At 40.8% G+C, this 16991-nt stretch overlaps 1 protein-coding gene and 1 long non-coding RNA gene across 3 annotated transcripts in view; one reads left to right on the top strand and one right to left on the bottom strand.

Annotated features, from left to right (window-relative positions):
* Positions 1-16991, bottom strand: part of LOC109376467 (uncharacterized) — a 372029-nt gene that overhangs the window by 194335 nt on the left and 160703 nt on the right. For both annotated transcript variants that reach the window (XR_002122738.1, XR_002122737.1), the window contains one exon: positions 5262-5360. This is a non-coding gene — a long non-coding RNA (uncharacterized LOC109376467). The remainder of the gene's footprint in view (positions 1-5261; positions 5361-16991) is intronic.
* On the top strand, positions 867-13980 carry NMUR2 (neuromedin U receptor 2). Its single transcript, XM_019632397.1, has 4 exons — positions 867-1711; positions 7729-7813; positions 10423-10548; positions 13587-13980. The coding sequence occupies exons 1-4, from the start codon at positions 986-988 to the stop codon at positions 13802-13804; spliced, it is 1155 nt and encodes a 384-aa protein (XP_019487942.1). The 5' UTR covers positions 867-985; the 3' UTR covers positions 13805-13980.

A 16991-nucleotide genomic window follows, 5' to 3' on the forward strand; every position in this document is an offset into this window, starting at 1 on the left:
TTATCTTTCTTTTTCTTCACAACATGAATAATTATCTGAAGCTGTATTATTATCAGTTTGCTTGTATATTTTCAGAATTCCCTACTGTTAAAAAAAGCTCCACATGGGCAGAGACTCTGTCTCCCTTTTTCACTGATGTTTCTACAAAGCCTAGAACATCGCCTGATCCACGGTGAATCCTCAAGAAGTATTTGTTGAATAAACCAGGATGAGTGACTCTCCAATGTACAGATAAGGAAATGAGGCTCTGAGAGTTTGAGTCGTTTTTTTCAGAGTCTTACAGGATTTCTATGGGTGTGCCTGATCCTAAACCTCACTGCCTTTTACTACAGCAAGCGACTGTCACAAGAGATTGAAGTGTCAGACAGCAGGCAGGGCTAGGTGGCAGGCAAGTGTTCTTTCAGGCTGTCAATCCTACTGTGGATGCAATCAAACCCAAAAAGGCACATTGATCATGCTTTCCCCAGGGAGCCCTGAATTTCCAAAGGAACAAGATAACTTGAGAAATCTATCGATCTCCCACTTTTGTCACGCTGTACAGGTGACAAGGATCAATGGAGATGTGTACTCTCCTATCCATGATCCTACAGTTTTCATTTGTATTTTCCCCCTAGAGTCCCACAACTTTGCACAATGCACTGCCCACACCTTCTAAAATCAGTCTCATCATCTGTGTCAGCTCTGTTTTGCCATCTCCTTCCAATTCAGAGAAATGTCTCCCCCTCCTCTCCTGCACCCTGCACACAAAGCCAGCAAGCTCCGCCCAGCTGTCCTCTCATCCGTCTGACACGCACTCATTGGACCAGAGCCTCTGGAGGGGCGGGGCTTCTGTCTCGGGGGCTCTTCAAAAGAGATCCTTGCAGAAGCACTCACCCTCTCCCGCCTCCTGCTCTGAGCCTGTGCTTTCCTGCCTGCTTTCTCTTTCCTTCCTGGCTCATCCTGGGACAGAGGCTCATACCAGAGGAAGCTCAGGTCTTGGATTTTCATGTCAGTGATGGAAAAATATGAGAATGTTTCCTGGATCCCCCAGCAGGAACTGGACGATCCATTCAAGAAATACCCGAACAGCACGGAGGACTACCTGACCTTCCTCTGCGGGCCTCAGCGCAGCCACCTCTTCCTCCCCGTGACTGTGGTGTACACGCTGATTTTCGTGGTCGGGGTCGCTGGCAATCTCCTGGTGTGCCTGGTGATTCTTCGGCACCAGGCGATGAAGACACCCACCAACTATTACCTCTTCAGCTTGGCAGTGTCCGACCTCCTGGTCCTGCTCCTTGGGATGCCCCTGGAAGTCTACGAGATGTGGCGGAACTACCCCTTCCTGCTTGGGCCCGTGGGCTGCTACTTCAAGACGGCCCTCTTCGAGACCGTGTGCTTCGCCTCTATCCTCAGTGTCACCACCGTCAGCGTGGAGCGCTACGTGGCCATCCTCCACCCTTTCCGCGCCAAGCTGGAGAGCACCCGGCGGCGGGCCCTCAGGGTCCTCTGCGTGGTCTGGGCCTTCTCTGTTCTCTTCTCTCTGCCCAACACCAGCATCCACGGCATCAAGCTGCACTACTTCCCCAATGGGTCCCTGGTCCCGGGCTCTGCTACCTGTACGGTCATCAAGCCCATGTGGATCTATAATTTCATCATCCAGGTCACCTCCTTCCTCTTCTACCTCCTCCCCATGACTGTCATCAGCGTGCTCTACTACCTCATGGGGCTCAGAGTGAGTATCCAAGCTGGCTGGCTTGTGGCAGCCTCCCTTCTTTTCTCACTGACTCAAAGTTTTCTAAGAAAACATTAGAATTGGAGACATTCAGAATTGGAAGGGAGCTTAGAAAGAAACAGGGTGAGCTCAGAGGGGAAACTCCTAAGTTAAAGGACTTGCCTCAGTTGGACAAATCGTAACCACACCTAGAAATGATTTCCTGTAACTCACCTGCATTACTCTTTCCCCTATACCTGTGGTTCTCAAGCCTAGGTGTTCCTACAAACCACCTGGGAACCTTACTATGGGTACCAATGTGCAGGCCCTTCCCCCAGGGAAATTCTGATTCTGTCTGTCTGAGGTGGAGCCTCATTTTAAGTAGCATGAGGTGGCCACCCCTGGAGACTGTTCCACACCCTGCCGGCTCCTCTCTGCCCTATGGCCTGCACAGACATTTTTCTCAGCATCAGCTTGGCCTGAGTATAACATAAACTCCCCCTGCCTATTTTATTCTCCAAGACAGACACACGGCTTTAAAGTCAGACCCTGTCCTGTGGTTGCTCTGACTCTCTGGTTGAAATAATCAGGTTAAAATAAAAAAATATGGCCTAAGTGAGATCCACTTGGACTTCTCTTGAGCAGGTGGAGGTTTGGGAACGGGGAGGTGAACAGAGTGCGTAAGACAGAGTACAAGACAGTGTGAATAAAAGTTAGCTGGGAGTAACAGAAAATTATCACTGAGTTTGCAGTACGTCTTATAATTAGAAGTTCCTTTCCTGTGCTCATGGTGGTAAACTGATTCTTTTTAAATTTTTTCTGGATCTAAATCAGCTGAGAGAAACTGTTTTTGATGAGGGTAGGAGTGAGTCTATACCACTCCTCTCCTGGTATACTCTGTATCCAAATTCATAGAGATAAAGTCTGACTATGACAGTTTTATACCCATTTAAGGAGGTAGCTTGTGGAGGAAAGAGACACGAGGCCCTTTACACTCTCAGGTCTGAAGCTCACATATAACATGCCTTTAGGCAAGCCACACAATTCTCTCCTGGAATTAGTTTCCACATTTATAAAATGAAAAGGTCACAGATTATACCTAAGGCTACTTATAGCTCTAACAGTCTGTGGTTCCTTAAAAAAAGGAGGGGCGGGGGAACCTGTCAGTGGGAGCAATGTGAGTTATAAATGAAAGAAAAACAAAGCAGACATCACATTTACATCACATGGTTCTGATACCGTGTATAATGTGACAATTAATATATTCTTATCTCAGTGGTGAATACCTACCATGCCTAAGGTGAATGGCAAGGTTTAAATAGGTAGAACAAATTCTAAGTACCACTGATGTCTGAACACAGGAACAAATCTAATCAGGCTGAGTTGTGCCAGTCTCCTCCTGGAGGGCTGGCCCCGATATTCCCAGAGACATACTTGTATGTCACCCCAGACTACCCCACGATCATGTCTTTAGGGGGAGACTCCTGTGTGATCCCAAATATCATGAGCCCTGTGTGAAATTCCCACCCGAAACTTATCAATAGTATCTCATCCAACACCAAACAATCACTTATTTTGGGTCAATTTGGAGGAAATATTTAACTTTGAGTAGGAAACATATACACCACTACCCCCAACCAATTACTTTTGAGTTTCACTTTATTTTGTTGTCATGTGTCTACAGCTACCTTGTATCAAGAGCTAAGCGACAGCTCAGAAGCCACTCTAGTTTGCTTTGTGTATGGAATGCAACTTACAGCATCCTGTTCTCAAGACGGATGGGGTGTTACCCAGGGGACACCAGGAAGGAACTCTCTGCTTAGAAAGTCACTCCAAGAGAATTATGAAGATTTCTAGATTGGAGTCAGGAGATAGGCCCTAGTCTGTGCCATTGAACTCAAGGCTTTTGCACATACTGTACCTTTTGCTGTATCTTTGCCTGAAATGTTCCTACCGTCTACAATACAGTCATCCCTTTTGCCTTTCCAACCCTCACTTATCCTTTAAACCACAATTCACTCACACTTCCCCAGGGAAGTTCTCCCTGATTCCCTAGCTACACATGGTCCCTGTGTAGATCATGGTTCCGGGTAGTTTCTCTTCCTTGGATTTATGACAATGTAAAATTCTCTACTTGGAGGTGCCTTGATATCTTTCTCTCCAACCAGACTGTAAGAGGAATGAATGAATGAATGAATGAAGTTAAATTATTTTGCTCATTGCTGGACTTTAGCTTCTCTACCTTCAAAACAAAAGACTTGGAAACATTGCAAAGGGCTTTTTTGATCTAAGAGATTTTAAAGAGACTTAAGCAACTCTGAGATTATTAAATCATTGATTCCCTAGCAAATCTGAAGTTACGATAGACCGTGGGACCCACTGCCTTCAGAAAGCAGAAAACCCAAGACTGATGAAATCCCAGGCCTGGAGAAGAAGGTGGAGAGCCCCATGTATGCTCACAGCTGAGCATTTAGTGCCACTTCATCATTCCAGAACACAAGTCACTCCTGAGCTGCTCTCCAAATGTCCAACATGATGGAGATGGAAAAAAGATCACCCCAGGGCAAGTTCTCCCATCTGGGAGGAAGTCCTGTGGAAGCTCCCATTGTCCTTGTAACTTGTGCAAACAGCATTAATGCTTGAGTTGAAAAGGATGCATTATCTGTAGTGGAATTCAGCAGTGCCAAACAGAGTTGGACTGATTTTGTTTTTCAAATCAAGAAATTTGGTCTGGATTGTAGAGATATTTACACAGAAGCTATAATTATATCTTGGTATTCAGAAGCTTAGTCTCCACAAACTATATAAATGAACAGCTGGTGGAATGATTGTAATCATATAAAAAACTGATCAGAGTAATGTATCAACCTGAGTGATAACCATCCTATATGGACCTCCCCTTCACCTTTTATCTTACATAGCTAAAGGGGGTGGGGTAGGAAGACTCCTGAGTTTCTTAGAGGGTAGCCATAATTTTTCACTCTTTTTGTAAGATGATTTTTAAAATAAAAGTTTGGGGAGGGATGGGAATAATGGATGGCTGAATATCTACTTTGCCGAACACCTAAAGGGAAATGAAATTATTCAAAAATAAAGCAGCATTCAATAGTGGCTAGACAAACTTCTTAGATTCTATTCTACTCCGTAACCCTTTCAAATTCTGTTGGAACAATGTGTAACACACACAAGTTTTCACTCTTCTCCTAGTTGGCTAGTTGTGTCATATAACCTTAAGAAGCTGAAAAATAAATAATAATTAATGCACACTGTACAGAAAGCCTGTTCATAAACAAATTTCCTGATCTGTTGGCCTTATTTTTGATTTAAGGAAATTGTTTCTTGGGATGGAGGCATTCCCAGTGAGAACTGTTAAGCCCACCCAAAGACGTGACTAATAGATCTCAATATTCTTTCATTGTTCTTATAGTAATAATGGACTGAAATCAAATAATGGAATAACTATCTTACAATAATGACAAATGTTTTTAAGTAATGTAAAAAAATTAGAAACTTTAGTAGATTTCATTGAAGATGACTTAGTAAGATTTGTAGTTTGATGTGCTGCTCTTACCTTAAACACCAAAGTTTTTCTTCTCGGTGCATCTGACTGCTTCTTTGTATCAGCACAAGTACCTCTTGTGTCTGCTTGGTACCATGAAGAGGAGACTGTCTAGAAGGGATTCAGTAATCCACATGAGTAGGTGCACAGATGTAAATAAATAACTCTATTTCATCAAAATTCACTTTTTATTATGCCTTTTGAGTAGACTCAGGATAATCACAATAACAGCAATAATATTGTATGTAACTTATTCAGTATCCTGTGCCAGGCACTGAGATAAGCACTCTACTTCCATTATTTTGTTTTACTATTATATTACTAACAACTTGTTACCTTCAGTTTCCTCCCATCTACTCCTAATAACTGTACCACATTTTCCCCTATTTCTTCCCAAGTTCTAGGTGACTCCGAAGGGTCAGATCGCGCAGCAACTTTAATCTCTCATTTTGTGAAGACACAGGCATATGCAGAGAACAGCAATCTATTCAAGAGGTAGATGGCCAGGTTTGTTAATCATCCAGGTGGATGCTTTAGGGTCAGTGTGGTCCTGAGAGCTACCTGACTTCTAGGAGCTTACATGTTTGTTAGGTCAACAGGATAGTGATTTGTTGAACTCTGGAGGCAACTTGTAATGATCTCTCTTCCAAGTCTTACTTAACGTTAAATACCTTCTCTAAAAATGTCACCCAGCCAGGAAGCTCACTGATTCTTACAGTCATTGGTTCCATTGCTGCACACAACCACACCAATTTCCTCTATAGCTTGAATTGGAATATGTCTCCTTATCACTCAATAAATTGATCCTAATGTAACCTAAAACTACATGAAATATGCTGAATTTTCCTTCCTCTTTGTGGCCTCGATTAGTTTGTCAGGACTTTCTACATTGCAAATGAGGGAAACTCAATCTGGCAAGCTATGAAGGGGAGGTAAAGTCCTGAAAAGTCCAGAGGTTGAGCTGGCTCTGAGTGACGATTGATCCAATAACACACAAGGACCTAGTTTTGTTTCTGCTTCTTTGCTCTTCTTTCTGTGGTGTTTCAACTTTAAGATCTGCACAGTGGCTCACTGGTGACTCCAAGCACTTCCCTCGTGATGGAAAAAGAAATAAATAGCTGTTGTAATTCCAGACCACACATGCAGAGAACAAGAAGGGCTCCCTCTGGCAGTCCCAGTAAAGGAGAAATGAAACTCCCATCCTTAGAAGTACAATAAAATACCTGAAATCTCATTGGTCCCTGTCAATCAATCACTGTGACTAAAGGATAGTAGCTAAGTAATTTAGGGACTAAACCTGGAGCTGGAAATAGGCTCATTCCCATCCAAATTAATGACTAAGAATAAAGAAGGAGTAAATTGTCTAAGGGAAAGTCAGGGTATTATTGGTAAGAGAAGAGAAAAATAAATGCTAGAGAACAAATTGGCAAATATGTACCATACTACCGTCTAGATATGTGATGGTAATTTATCATAAGTCCTTAAAGCTTCCTTATCTTTATCTGGCAGAATATCCCCACAGACTAAAAACATATACATTTAAGAGAAAAATATTCCACAACTAGATAATGATTTAGATCTTCAGTGCTATGGAAGTTCAAAGGAAGGAGAGGATAATGGTCTACAGGGGCCACCAAAATCTTCCAGCGGTAGTTGGGATTTGAACAGGGCAAGAAAGATTGCATGGATAGGCCATATTAATATTTGAAATTTTCAGATGCTACTTCAAGATCACCACATCTTCCAACAAGGATGAGTACTTTTAATATCTGAACTCAGAAACATATGCACTCTTATTAGTAAAATTAGTAAGCCTGAATTTCCCAAATTGTGCTTCTCAAGATGATACTAGGTATTCCACTGAAAAGGGTTGGAGGAGGGTATTGTTTAGTCAAAAAAGCACTATCCCCCTTGTGAGTAGGGTGGGAGATGTGAGTATGGAAGGTGGGGGTGGAAAGGAGGGTGATACACTATCCCCTGTGAAGATTCATAATGCTCATTAGCATATTAAAGGCTCTGAGAAGACACACAATGAAGACTATAAACTTCATAAAGCAGAAATAATACCTGTTTTTGTTTTTTACTGCCTACCCACCACATAGCAGAGGGATTCTATTCTAATAGATGTATGATAATTATTGAGTGAATAAATGAATGACTGGAAAATCCTATCTAATGCTTTTATTTCATAATTTCACATTGTTCATGGAATACCTATAGCATACTATATAACTAGAGTCCTACAGAATGGTAGATAAGTGGTTACACTGCAACTTGGCCACGCCATCTATACAGTTGAGTTAGATGACCTGGATCCGACTCCACCTCTAACTTACTGCTAAATATTTGACAAATTCGTACATTTATTTTAAGTCCCAGTTTTGGGTCTGCAAAATGAGTGCGACAGTTACACTTCTCCATCTTCACCGAGGAAAAAAATGTTTCGCTTTCATAACATCTTTCTCTGCTTCCCTTGCAGCTAAAGAAAGACCAACCCCTTGAGGCTGATGAAGTGACCGCAAATATTCAACGACCCTCCAGAAAATCGGTCACCAAAATGCTGTGTAAGTCCTCCATTTCGTTTGTGTTTGGGTTTTTTTGTTTGCTTGCTTATTTGTAAAACATAGGAGTTGCCTTTGGTGCTGAGAAAGTGCTTCTGGGCTCAGCATCAAAATTCTTCTGAAATGTAATATCCTAGTCTGGTCTTCCTTATCTTATCAAGTTTCTAGGACCTGTTTTCATTTCTAATTCAGTTTGATACACTCAAAACAACATACTAAACTACATCCATTGGAATACACTCTGTGTGGTGTTTGATTAATCCCATCACTCTCTGGGCTTTTGAGTATCTCTTTTCCCTCTAAAATGAGCAGTTGATTTTTAATCATTTTTGTGTTATGGGTTTCATTAAAAATATGATGAAAGCTGTCAATTCTTCACTCCAAAAATGTCCATGTGTGCATACACAAAACGTTTTACAACTCATTTCAGGGGATCATGAATCCCTGATACCCATCATTGGACCCCAATGGGTCTTTTAATTCCAGATTATGAGCATCTGGCTAAGAGTACCTCTAAAATAGTCATCCCACCTATGACATCACATGATTTCATATAAAACAATGCACCTTTTGTATAGATAAGAGGTTTACAAAACATATCCACACACTGATTCACAGTTTCCCAAAAGAATGCTTTAAAAATAGATGATCTAGGGCTGGCTGAGTGGCACATTAATTAAGAGCTGGCTTGGGATGCCAGCTCTGAGCAGTAGGGCCCCAGTTCGGATCCCACATGAGGGCCAGTGACACTGCCCTCTACAGCTAAGATGGTGAACAACAGCTCAACCGGGAGCTGTGCTGCCATGAGCTACCGTGAGTGACCAGAAGCTGGTGTGAGCTGCCGTGAGCCACCGTGAGTGGCCATCCAGAAGCTGGTGACCCATCTGCCTCACCCAGGAAGAGCGCAATGATGGTACCAACTTGGGCCAGTGAAGCAACGTCCTCCACAGCTAGACTGAAGAACAAAAGGACAGCAACTTTCTGTTTCCTTCCCCCAATTCCCCAATAAAATCTTTAAAAAAAAAAAAAGATCTAGTAGCAGCCTATGAGAGATAGTAATGGGAGAAAAGAGGTTTATAATATGCTTTCCAAGTCAAAACCTAAGTTATGGAAGAAACAAATCCTCCAGGCTAATATGCCTATGAGGCACTCACTTCGCTATGAGTATGTGGCATTTATGAAAAAAAACCAAAAAAACAAAAAACTTGAAAGTCACTAAAGTTTATCTTTTAGACTCTAATAGTCATCTTCTTGGGAATGGTTCAGCCTCTGTTGGCACCTGACTTCCCCTGTTAAGAAATCTAGTGTTGTCGTTATCTCTCCCCTTTCTCTTTGATCATAATCTTCTCTCACAAAAAGATAAAACACAGTCACCTTAGAGGCACAATGATAAAATATACTGTAAAGTATTTGCGTTTGGTGAGGAAGGTTCAATGTTGACAGCAATTAAAATTTGAATTAAAGGGGATTGTATGCAGTAATGAGCAGATGAGGGACCTTTTCTTGGGGGTACCTCAAAAGAAACTTCCAGATAGTACTGAAACCGCATCATACAGGCAAACAACTTACTCTGAATATGTTTAATGCCAACAGGAAATATACATACTACTGACTACAGAAACCTCCACTGTGCTCACAAATATAGAAAACTGTAAAATAAACACCCATGTACCCATCCCCCAACTTCAAATTGAATCAACTCACAGCTAATCTTGTTTCATCTATAGCCTCGTTTCTCCCCTTCCCCCTACAAGATTATTTTGAGGCAAATCTCAAGCACCATGTTTTGGAAAAGAAAAACATTTTATAACTTCAGAAGAGAAAAAAGTGTGTATGTGTATTTGTGGAAATGAAATGACCCAGAGAGAAACTACAGTAGCACCAATCTCTGTTTTAGGAGCTGAAAATAAGAAACTAGAAGGCGCAACTTCCTGTGAATCTATAATTATTTCAAAATAAAAAGCAAAAACAAACAAAAAGAAATTGAAAGGAATTCTGCACTCTAGAGACTTCCAATGTAACAGACACATTCCCATCCCAAGTAAAAGACGCTTACGAAGCAAAGCAATATTATATTTATGGTTAATCTTTCTCTCTCTCCTCCCCTACCCCTTACAAAGTTTTAAATGATTGAATTCAGAGAAGCCTCTAATTCTTTCTAGAGTAAGAAGACAAATGTGTGCTATGTGTAATAGTTTGTTATTAATCTACAACTTTAAAGAACACCAATTGCTTAAACCCGACCATTTTATTTAAATAACATCCATGTGGCTCCAGCAGTCTAACTGCAACATAATTCATTTTCCACAATAGAATGTGTTCAGGACTTTGAATTAATTCAATACTATTCTAAATATCTAAAGGAAATTTACATTATACAAGAACTCTTGTACAATCATAGGGAAAACTGATCCTAAATCCCATGCAATTCATTCTTATGTTTAAATATTCTATGTAGAGGCTCTTTAGGATCGAGTTGATGTGTGATAATTATAGCTTAACAAAGATGGAGGGGGAAATGCTAGAAGGAATGGATGGGACTCAGAGTGGGAAGCGTACACCTATCCTTGCTTTGACTGCCTTTTGCTCTCCCATTTGTCATTCTTTTTCAGTTGTCCTGGTTTTAGTGTTTGCTATCTGTTGGACCCCATTCCACATTGATCGACTCTTCTTCAGCTTTGTGGAGGAGTGGACTGAATCCCTGGCTGATGTGTTCAACCTCATCCATGTGGTGTCAGGTAAAATCTTAGTGGGTTTGGTTGCACCACAAGTATCTGGGTAATGGCAGCTTCTTCCTCTTGCTTAGAGCAGTGGGTTCTATCTGGATATACTGATTCGTCATGGGGACCTGCCATACAGTGATGAAGACACTCGATTTTTATTTTATTTCAATATTGATTAGTTATGTTACTGGTCCGAAAGAAATATACCAGATCACTATTTTAGATGCTACCCTATGGAAAACCACAACTCTAAGCATGATCACTGCAGGAAAATGGTCTAAGGAGTGATTCCTTTGGTTTTCCGTCCAATCACCACATGATGGAATTGGTTCTTCTTTATTAAACACCCACGTCCCTAAAATCTTGTACTGTCTTCAGCAAGTGTTAGATCCTCATGAAAACCAACCAAAAGATATTCATGGGGCATCAAGGTCTGCCTTTAGGCCACTATAATGCTGCTTGTTGATGATACCATAGAAGATGAGGGAAATTGTGTGGAGAGCGCGCTAAGTCAGAAAGCTTGGATTTCCATCTCACTTCTACCATTAATATTCCGAATGATCTGAAGAACATGGCTTCTTTCATGCCAAAGTATCCTCAGCTGTAACACTGGCAATAATGCTTGCTCTATACAAACCATGGGCTGATGGTGAAAAGCACATCAAATATTAGCTATTCAAAAGCTTTTAAGCTATAAAATGCTATGTTTAATTTTATAATCATCACAAGGTTATCAGTAGATGCTATCATCACCGTTTTATTGTTGAAGAAACAATTCCACATGGAAGAAATGGTTTGCCCAAAGGCGCAAAGCTGGCAAATAGTAAAAACAGGGTTGAGGCCAAGTCCTCTTACTTCAAGTTCAGGGTTCTTTCACCTAAAATGGAGCAGAGAATGGCCACCTAGGTCCCTCTTCCTCAGTCAGTGTGTCTGTTAGCCTTAGGTTCAGACCACTTCTGCTCCTGTACCTCTGCCAGTCAACAGCTGGTTCAGAGAGAAAAGATAAGATCAATTTGTGCAAGTTAAGCTCCAGATGTGCACAGAACAGAAACAATAACATTCATATGTATATTGAACACCATGAATATTATTTATTTTCTATCACCCTGCTTTTGTACTCAGCAGGCCTTGTGTACAGCTTATACCTGGACATTAGTACTTTCTTCAATGTTAAATAAATAATAATATTTATTAGTCTGAGCCAAAAATATTTATAGCTCTTATCTTCATGGTCAATCTGAGAAGAAATGGGAATGTTTAAATACATTGGAAAACACTACTAGGTCCTATGAGACTGGACTACTTGACTATATCTCTCCATCAAGATACATCAAGATAACCATTTTAAGATTTCCAAATTACGGCATTTATAACATTTTGCTCCCCTACAATGCCGATCAGGTGAAGCCTTAAATCCTACAGAAAATGCCCCCAACCTGCCTTTTGATCCTGAAGTTATACTATTTTCATTCCCTGACCACATGCTTGTCACACTTGTCAATTTGAGAATTCTGCCCATTCTGTATTATTCCTGCACAATATCACCATCTCTACCTCTTCACAGGTGTGCACACTATGACTTCCACCTGCAGTACCCTCTCCTCTCCTCCCCAATTATCTCCTACCCACTTGAGGGTTGGAGCAGTGTCCAGTCATCCCCATTAAACCTCTCATGACCATCACCGTCCTTGAACTGATGAATTCCATAGCATGACTGCTGGTATTACATATTTTGTGCTTAACAGGTATTATTTGGTATTGTCCGATTGTTAATTATCGAAGTCAGGCAGAGATCTTGCCTCTGTAATACTATTCCAAATCTTCGGAGAATAAAGTCTAAATATACTATCTTCTAATGTTCCTCAAAGTTGCTGAAGTTTAAAAAAAGTTCAATCAATCAGTATTTATTTATTGCGTGAAGGAACAGTCCATAGAAATGTTCTCTTATACTCCTTTCTTCCCAATTCTGTGCACAGAGCATATGGCCCTCTGAATGTCCTGAACTAAATAGGTGAGGACAACAGGGAACAAAGCTAATGACAGTACTTATCACATGCTTTATAGTCTTAGCCACTCTCAGCCCCCTCATCTCAACTGTATCCTCACAATGATTCACAGAGTTATATTATATTATATATAATAGGCTTATATTAGGCTTATATTATCATTGGCATTATATAGAGAAAAAGAAAATTGAAGTTCCGATTCTGTTTAAGGTCACAGAATAAGCAAAAGCCAAGATTATAAATGAAGTCCTGTGATTTTCAACCTTAGGCTCCTCCTGGGCTTTGGGAAAATAAAATAGGATATGGTAATAAAGGGAGAGCATATACCAAACAAGAATGTGGCAGCATGCAAGGCATTTGGTGGAGAAAATAAATGGCAAAATGCAGTTATTCAATCAGGATGGAAATTACGTGGGAAGAACCATCGAGGGGAAAGCTAAGTAAGAAAGAACACTGGGAAATATTTCTTTGAGGAGATATTTAGCATATAAGGAATCTCAACAGGGACTGTGCCTTGACTGATTTACTGTTCCTCCATTACTTGCAGCTTCAAATTATAGATTTAAGCAAAACTCCAATAAGATAAAAACATCCCTCTTTCCTCTGATGGTTAAGCGTCTCTCATTAATGCTATGGGAACATGTTCTTTAATTAAACAAGGGGGGATCAAAGGAAGTTGCAGAACCTCTCAGAGAGATCCCATGCCAGCCTAAATTTGCCTAAGACTCTTTAATCTTTCTGTGTTTGATTCCTATTTACACAGGTGGTAGGGCATTTTGTATTCTCCATTACAGTCTTGTATATATTATCACTTCCAAAAGAGGCAATCACAGTTTTCTAGGCCTTTTTTAAACATTCATGCTTCTCCCTGTCATGTCTGATTCCTCTTTACACAGGTGGTAGAGCATTTTGTATTCTCCGTTAGAGTCTTGTATGTATTAGCACTTCCAAAAGGGGCAATCACAGCTTTCTAGGCCTTGTTTTTAACATGGACGCTTCTCCCCGTCAGGCCTCACTCATTTGTCTCTTGAACCCCCTGCATTCCAGGTGTCTTCTTCTACCTGAGCTCGGCGGTCAACCCCATTATCTATAACCTCCTCTCACACCGCTTCCGAGCTGCATTCCGGAATGTGATCTCTCCGCCCTGCAAACAGTGGCCCTCCCAGCATCGCCCACAGGGGCTGCCTGCCCAGCGGAACGTCTTCCTGACAGAATGTCACCTTGTGGAGCTGACTGAAGAGGCGAGTCCCCAGTTCCCTTGTTAGCTGTCCATCTGCAGCTCTCACCTCCCCCAGAACCCTCTGTACTGGTCAGGCACCATGAAAGGAGCTCTCAAAGAGCTGACATTCCTCTCTGCCTCCACGCTGCAGGGAGGCACAGCCCATAAGTTATGCCTTTTCATATGAGAGTAGGGCGGGTGAAATGGTTCTTAGAATGTATACGCCCGTTTCTAGGTTTTTTAAAAAAATAAACGCGGACATTGCTACTTAAATCTGGATCTTCAACTCAGAGCCACCTGATTTTTAGTTATCTCTCCACCATCCTAACAGCCTCGTGGCCCTTCGCTAGTGTATGAAGGGGACATGAGGAGCGAAGCATGGAACCTATGCTTTGAGTATTTTCCACTGATGGGAATGGTTTGTGCTGAGTCATCCACACCCAGTCAGGCTGTCACTCTTACAACGAATGGTCCTGTCAGCCACAGAAGGAAGACATGTAGATGTGGTTTTTCTTTATATGATTTAAAGGGCCCATGCCAGTGTTTCTCCACAGCAAACTATTTACCCTACTGCCTAATAGTCTGTCATTGTAATGTGACTCCTTAGAGCCTTTTAAGAGTCCTCCTGATAACATGGGAATGCTCCGTACAGCTATTGGGTTGTCGGAAAAGTCATGACATATTTTTTCTATGTTTTTCATCGCAAAAATGTGGCATGACTTTTCCGGCAACCCACTATTATTCCCACTGTCCCAATCCCTACGTCATGATCAGTCATTCCCCACCAGGAATGAGATCAGGTACAAGTTCTACTTAAAGAAGAACAGGAAGAGAGAGGAGGCCGTGATGGAAGGTCAAAAGAGACGTAAACTATACCAAACACAAACTGAGTTGTTTTCACAATTTGATCTAGACTTGGATTTCTAAAGCCTTACTTTATATATAGAAGTGTGGTCTACTAACTTGAAAAAAAAAAGGAAAAAAAAGACAAGTTAAATAGTAACTACTGATCTCAAACCCACGACTTTCAGCTACTCAATCCTTCATTACCTATATATTAATAACACTCTTCATACATGTAAAACAGGAAAAATCTACTTTCCAGACTCAGCTTCCATTATATCATCTCAAGTAATAAATATTCTATTCAAGCTGTATTACTTTTTCTTATGAAAATATGCCCCATTTTCCCAGCTGCACACATCTGCTTATAGAATGCCTCTTTACCGCCAGTCTCTATCTGTCGCTATCCTGCCCATCCTTCAAGGTCCACCTGAAGGGGGTGCCTCTGCCATGAAGCCTTGCTTGATTTAGTCAAATAGACGTGGTACCTTAATTCTCTGTCAGCTTATGTCTCTTCAGTGTTTTCTTCACTGATTTGTATTTCAGTGAGTTATATTCTTGCTTTGCCAGAATGTAAATTTATCAAAGGCATGAGGTACCTTGTGTTCATTTTTGCTGTTGCTGGAACCCTGGCGGTATATCTATTATAATGGTAGATGTTCAATAAATATGTGGAAAGCTTCACATTCCAATGTACAGTGCCAAACAACAGCTCCAAACAGAACCATGTTAAGAGCCAGAAGATTTTGTTTCTGACACAGATACCTGACCTTCAGTTGGCCGTTTAATCAGTTCAGGTTATAATGGCCTGTGGTACAAGAAGGCTCCTCTCAATTCCGGGGCTTACTGGTGCTGAAACATGCACATTCCAGCCTTTAGTCTCTGAATTCTCCCTAAACTGAAATGAGCCATCCTATTGATAAATGGAGGTCTTGGTCTTGGACGTCACCATTTCCTAACTGAACAGGTATCTTCAAAGTGATTCGATATATTTTATTTTAAATCTCTTTACTAATTACAAGCCAACTTGAATGAATCAGAATTCTCCAGTGATGGTTTATGTTACTGAGCAGAATTCTCTGGCCATTTGTGAATTAAGTCGAACAGACTAGGCAAAATGAAACCCTCAGAAATGGAGGAGAAAGAGGTTTCCTTCTTGCCTTTTAAAGTAGAGACATTCTTGATGAAGATCTAGGAGTGTCATTATCCTTAACATCAACTCCAAATGACCTGGACTGAAAATGCTGCTGTTATCGGTGGATAGATAGAAAAGGAAACGACACTAAAATTGACGCTAGCAATTTGGTTGCTTGATTAAAACTGTGTTCTTTTTTGTTTTCTCCTCATTTGCCTTTTTTTCTACTAAAAATGTATACCCCCAAAAATTATCATTTACTCACGAATTCTGTCATCCAACAAATCTTCACTTAGTGCCCATTCAATGATATGTGTTGTGCCAGGTTATAAATTTCCTGGCCTTGAAAGTTTACATCTAGTACGAGAGACTGTTTTGAAAACCATTACAGAATTAATTATTTAAATCTAATTATGAAGTGTGCTACAAAATGCAAGTGCTTCGGGACTATATAAAAAAAGGCGTTTGGCCAAGTCAGGGGGCAATAGGTTTAATTAAGCCTAGCATAAAAAAAGGGGGGGAAGCAAGTGTTAACTGAGGTTTTGTCTATAAACACATACATACACATGGACATATATACATATAGGAAGCTTATATTTCAAATCAAAAATTGAAACATCACATGTCCTAGAGTTAGCTTATAAAATAGTTCACATGAAATTAGTAGAACAAAGGAGACACTAAAACTAACTGATAGAAGAAGACAGATAGTAAATGTAATTCATAAAATACTAGTAACTTAATCCTTCTGCAATGTTAGTAACTTTCGAGCTCTCTAGCAATTCACAAATTAGTCAGCTGAAGCAATGACATTCTGGAAGCAGCTTGACGAATTACTTTGTCTAGCTCACAGATAGCAGAGATTCTTAATCCGAGACCCATGAACAAGTGCCAGGACTCCAAGAATCCCCTGAAACTGTATTCATAATTCTTCGTGTGTGCTTTTTCTTTTCCTGGAGAGAAGGCTTATAGCTTTGATTAGCTCCTCAAAGTAGCCTACGACTTATTAGAATCACTACTGTAAAGTGCCTTTAACAGTCTTACATGAAGACATGCTCTGAAAGGATGAGTTGTCATTGAACGAAGGCATAGCAAGATAATTAAAAAGTATTATTAGTCCAGCATAAGAATCCAGTATGGATAAATATCAGCGGTGTGCTGGTGCTGGCTAGGACTGGTTTGCAAAAATTTACTGCTGCATATACAGAAATTTTGAGAGCCTGTTGTCAATCATCAGTAGCATTAAATCAGCCAC

This window comes from Hipposideros armiger, unplaced genomic scaffold (genome assembly GCF_001890085.2).
Source record: "Hipposideros armiger isolate ML-2016 unplaced genomic scaffold, ASM189008v1 scaffold_1135, whole genome shotgun sequence".
Classification (NCBI taxonomy): Eukaryota; Metazoa; Chordata; class Mammalia; order Chiroptera; family Hipposideridae; genus Hipposideros; species Hipposideros armiger.

Coding starts and splice junctions, on each gene's coding strand:
- NMUR2 (XM_019632397.1), top strand. CDS start 986: ATGTCAGTGATGGAAAAATATGAGAATGTTTCCTGGATCCCCCAGCAG. Junction 1,712..7,728: donor ACTACCTCATGGGGCTCAGA/GTGAGTATCCAA, acceptor CTTCCCTTGCAG/CTAAAGAAAGACCAACCCCT. Junction 10,549..13,586: donor CCTCATCCATGTGGTGTCAG/GTAAAATCTTAG, acceptor CCTGCATTCCAG/GTGTCTTCTTCTACCTGAGC.